At 29.6% G+C, this 4,407-nt stretch overlaps 2 protein-coding genes across 2 annotated transcripts; one reads left to right on the forward strand and one right to left on the reverse strand.

Annotated features, from left to right (window-relative positions):
• Positions 1–96: 96 nt before the first annotated feature.
• On the reverse strand, positions 97–2,208 carry LOC126855059 (venom serine carboxypeptidase). Its single transcript, XM_050602413.1, has 2 exons — positions 1,700–2,208; positions 97–1,456 (listed from the first exon to the last, which is right to left on the reverse strand). The coding sequence occupies exons 1-2, from the start codon at positions 1,991–1,993 to the stop codon at positions 338–340; spliced, it is 1,413 nt and encodes a 470-aa protein (XP_050458370.1). The 5' UTR covers positions 1,994–2,208; the 3' UTR covers positions 97–337.
• Positions 2,209–2,256: 48 nt separating this feature from the next.
• LOC126855072 (uncharacterized) lies at positions 2,257–3,710 on the forward strand. Its single transcript, XM_050602428.1, has 2 exons — positions 2,257–2,401; positions 2,599–3,710. The coding sequence occupies exon 2, from the start codon at positions 2,667–2,669 to the stop codon at positions 3,651–3,653; it is 987 nt and encodes a 328-aa protein (XP_050458385.1). The 5' UTR covers positions 2,257–2,401; positions 2,599–2,666; the 3' UTR covers positions 3,654–3,710.
• The last annotated feature ends 697 nt before the right edge of the window (positions 3,711–4,407 follow it).

Here is a 4,407-nt window from a genome sequence, read left to right on the forward strand (position 1 = left end):
CTTTGTTATGTAAAACTCAGACTATTTAAAAAAATAGAATTATCTATTATGGATATATTTTTGAAATTCTTTATATAAGTTGTAATAAGAAAATACTTATATTTAATCTTTTTAATAAATTTATTAATTTCTATTACATAATTCTACTGTGTTTATCTTTGACTTTGTAAAACTTTTTAGAATATTTTAATATTAATACATTGCCTTATGTTCACATATTAAATGTGTATCCATATATATATATATTCGTATATGTACATATTTATTATTGAAATCTATGGAAAACCTTTCACCCCAAACTCCATCACATACATTCTATGTAACATTGGTTAACCATTTAAAATTTCTTATTATGTGTAAAACGAGTAATTAGATCTAATGCCCATTTTGGCTGATCGGAAGGAACCATGTGACCAGCATTTCGTACAAGAACTTCTGTTAAATTGTCAACATGTTTTGTATAGCCTGCTAATTCATTTCCGACTTTCCACAACTTTCTTGGCGCTTCTGCATATTTGTTTGCTCCAGACCATTGTAACTTTTGTATATAATTCTCAGTGAGAGGATATGCCACAATGATATCCAATTGTCCATTGTAGATGAGTACTCTATAGTGCTTTAGAAGATCTATTAAAAGAACTACTATAGATTGCATGACGTCTGCTTTTAGATATTCTTCGACATTGCTGGCTTCAACATTAAAAGTATTATTACCAACATGTATAGCATATCTTACATCAGCTCTCTGAATCCACTCGGACATCCAATCAGAATCATTGTTATCTTTTATTTTTAAATAGTTGAAATAATAATTAAAACCAGTTAAATTGTAGAAAAGAGATGGAGTGCCATTTAAATCGCCATTAAGAAGTATATCAAAAATCTCAAACGCTTGAACGAATTTCTTCTGTTTAATAAACTCACGAGCTTCTTCTTCGTATTTTTGGAATTCGGCTTTTCCATTTCGATCTATTAGTCCGATTTGATACAAATAATCACTATATAGCAATTGATTCTCTGGATCACATAATCCATTGCCAATGGCTAGACCTTTCAAGTTAATTTTTGTTTCTGCTTTGATATTGTAATCTTTAATGGCATGAGACACTGCTGGCACATATTTCCCAGCATATGACTCACCAGTAACAAAGAAATCATTATTTTGTAACTCTGGGAACAACAGGAAAAATTGTACCAAGGCAGTATGAATATTTCTCCCTACATCTGTTTCGTTTCTGGCATATCCCTTCTCGTTATCAGTAAAACTAAAGCCAGTACCAACTGGATTATCAATGTATATTACATTGTGTGTTAAGGTCCATGAATATTTTCGCATTTTTAAAGTTTTATTAGCAGTTACAATGAATGGGCCATTTTCCAGAAAAAGACCAAACATTGAAGTTCCACCTGGTCCACCTTGTAGCCATAATACTACTGGCGCAGTCTTTGGATTATGCTGTGATACAAAAACAATTCTAAGCAATCTTAATCTTAATTTACGATTTTAATATGTAATAAAGCAAAATATAATTAAATTGTCGTAGGATAATTGCTCATAGAGAAAGAGAACATTACATATATATAAAATTTATATAAATATGGCAAGGCACTTTTGTTATATACAATCAGCTTTTTGATCTTTTATAGCGTACATACTTAAATTAATATATATAAAAAGTATTGACTGAAAATTGCTTACCATAGCTGGGAAGAACCAAAAGAAAAGATTTGAATTGTACTCTTTATCTACTGTGAAATAACCCGAGTAACTGCTAACATCGCCCATCTCCTTGTGTTGAACGATAGCCTTTGCTCGTGCCTCTTCGATTTTTCCATTTTCTATTAAAGGCGTAAGATAAAGCGGCGTACCAGCATCCTCTCCTTCAGCGAGAGGATATTCCTTCAGTTTCGGATATACGTTCAAGAATCCACATGTTTCATATGGTAATGCGAAGAGTAATAAGCTCAGACTTAAAATGAGCACACTATTCATGGTGCTGGCTGCAAATTGCGATTTAACACAATCTTTTCGCTGCGAACCGTGAGATCGATAAATGCGCGAAATTGTACGAAACTGAGGCTTTATATCGTGACTGAAACACGGTTATATCTTATCATACGTATCCAGCATGATTCTTTTTTATTTTTCATTCGTTTTCGGCGTGATCTGTAACAATAACAATGTCGAGCCAATAGCCACAATTTATGACTATGCTTGTGGTATTTGTTACCGCTCAGCTGATTATACCGCTTGGCCTAACCGTAACTGGCACGCTTCCTTCACGTTCAAGACGCGTTAGCAATCAAAACAAAGTTAATACGAAGTTTATTGTATTTACTTTACTATATTTATATTTTTTCTAATTAGCTGTTGAATGTGTTGTAAATTTTTATTCATAAGGTTTGTATTGTTAATAATTTATCAAGCTTTTTTTGGAGGGATGTTATGTTTTACTATCTTAATTTATAATAACAAGATATTAATATATATTGTGTTTTTTTATTATTATTATATTAAATTATGCAAAAAAAAGAGGATTTTTTTATTTGTTAAACATTCAAAAATGCATTATTAATAATTTATATGTATTTTTACAGTTGCTGTGGTACGTCTATTATAAACATCAAATAGGATATTTACATAAAGATAGACACAGATATTTAAAATGAATGATTCTTTTTTGGAAGATTTAGAGCCAATACTAAAACAATCAAAGAAAAAAACTCAGGAGCAAATGGATTGCTATGTAACTACCAGGAATGCTACTTCATCTCCATTACCTGAGTTCTTGGAACAGGATGAAAGGGATAATGTTGTGCAACCACAGAAGAAACATTCCCTTATAACAGTTTCAAATACATTTACAGGGAGTAAAGATTCTTTAAAGGATTCTAAGAAACAATCTGATCAAAATATGAAAAAGCTTTCTGTAAATGCAAAAGTAATTGAGAAAACTGAAAAGGCTGTAGATAGTAAAGCGAAGCCTGTAGATATAAAAATAAAAATTGAGAATAAACAGCACAACATTAACGAAGAACAAAAAATAAAATTACAAGACGCAAGATATCTTAAGATACCTGAAAATAAAATTGTAAAAGATCGTATGCGTCGTTCCGGATCACATAAGGAAACTATTCATTCCTTAAATACTTCCAGTAAGGAGAATAGACATTCTCCTGATTCTTCCAATCATTCTTTTGATGCTTCCAGTAAGGAAAATCGTCCTTCAGATTCTTCCAGAGAGGTTAGTTCTTATTTGATTAAAGAGAAGGAAAAATTGCCTAATAAATCGAAGAAATCGGGTTTTAAAATACAAGATCAAGATCCAGTTGGTTTACTTACGGCTATTAAAGAACTAATAAGTATGTACACTAAACAAGAGAGTACGAAGATACTACGTGCTATGGAGGAGCTGCATATAAACTCCCAAGCTACTTTGATAAAAAATCTCTTGGAGCAGACAGATGATGTGGTCAAAGAAATGCATTCCTGCAAAGATTCTGCTAGAATGAAAGCTTTGATTGAAGAGAATGAGCACTTACACCAAGAGTTAAATGCTTTGCGAGTGCAAAATGAGGATCAGCAGAATAAATTAGAATTCTTAAAACAAGAAAATGCTGCCTTAAAAATGAAGTGCCAAGAATTGACATAAACATAATATCAAACAATTGCATTAAATGAGAAACGAAAAATAAAATATTGAATTCTTTTTTTGTGCCTGGAGTATCAATTATAATGTTCACATTGCATTTTATCTTATTTGCTTACCATTTTAAAAAATATATTGCGTATTATAGCTAAGAAAACTATTTTTTGCTTGCAAGAATTGCTAAAAGAGATTATTACATGTATTATTATGCATTTGAATTTATTTTTGATAAGAATACAGTAATGCATAAAAAATGATAAGCATGCTATTGTTTAAGTATTAATATATTAAAATATGGTAAAATATATAAGAGAAGCTTTAGACACTAAAAATATAATATTGATTACATCATTGTTAAAAAATAATTTATTTTTTTTATTAAAATGTGAAACGTAACTGTAAAATGTAAGATATAACATAAAATGTTAGAAATTAATTTAGATATACGCACACTATTTTAAGAATACAAAAATCTGTTCCATATGTGCCTTTTATAATAATATATTTAATAAACAAATTTATATATTTGCTTATAAAAATTTGCTTCTTTGATATCTCGAATTTTCATGTTTCCTATAATTTGCAATATTTTTATTCTTATGATTGTTAAAGTATTTTACAATGAATCAATACATTTTTATTGAAGAGATGAAAATATCTGATATATTGAAAATTAAAATTTTCTGAGCTTTAAATAACATATATGAAAGAGAATAAATTTATGTATATGTTTGGAAAAAAAAATAATGTCTTAGGC

The sequence above is a fragment of the Cataglyphis hispanica genome, chromosome 15, assembly GCF_021464435.1.
Source record: "Cataglyphis hispanica isolate Lineage 1 chromosome 15, ULB_Chis1_1.0, whole genome shotgun sequence".
Classification (NCBI taxonomy): domain Eukaryota; kingdom Metazoa; phylum Arthropoda; class Insecta; order Hymenoptera; family Formicidae; genus Cataglyphis; species Cataglyphis hispanica.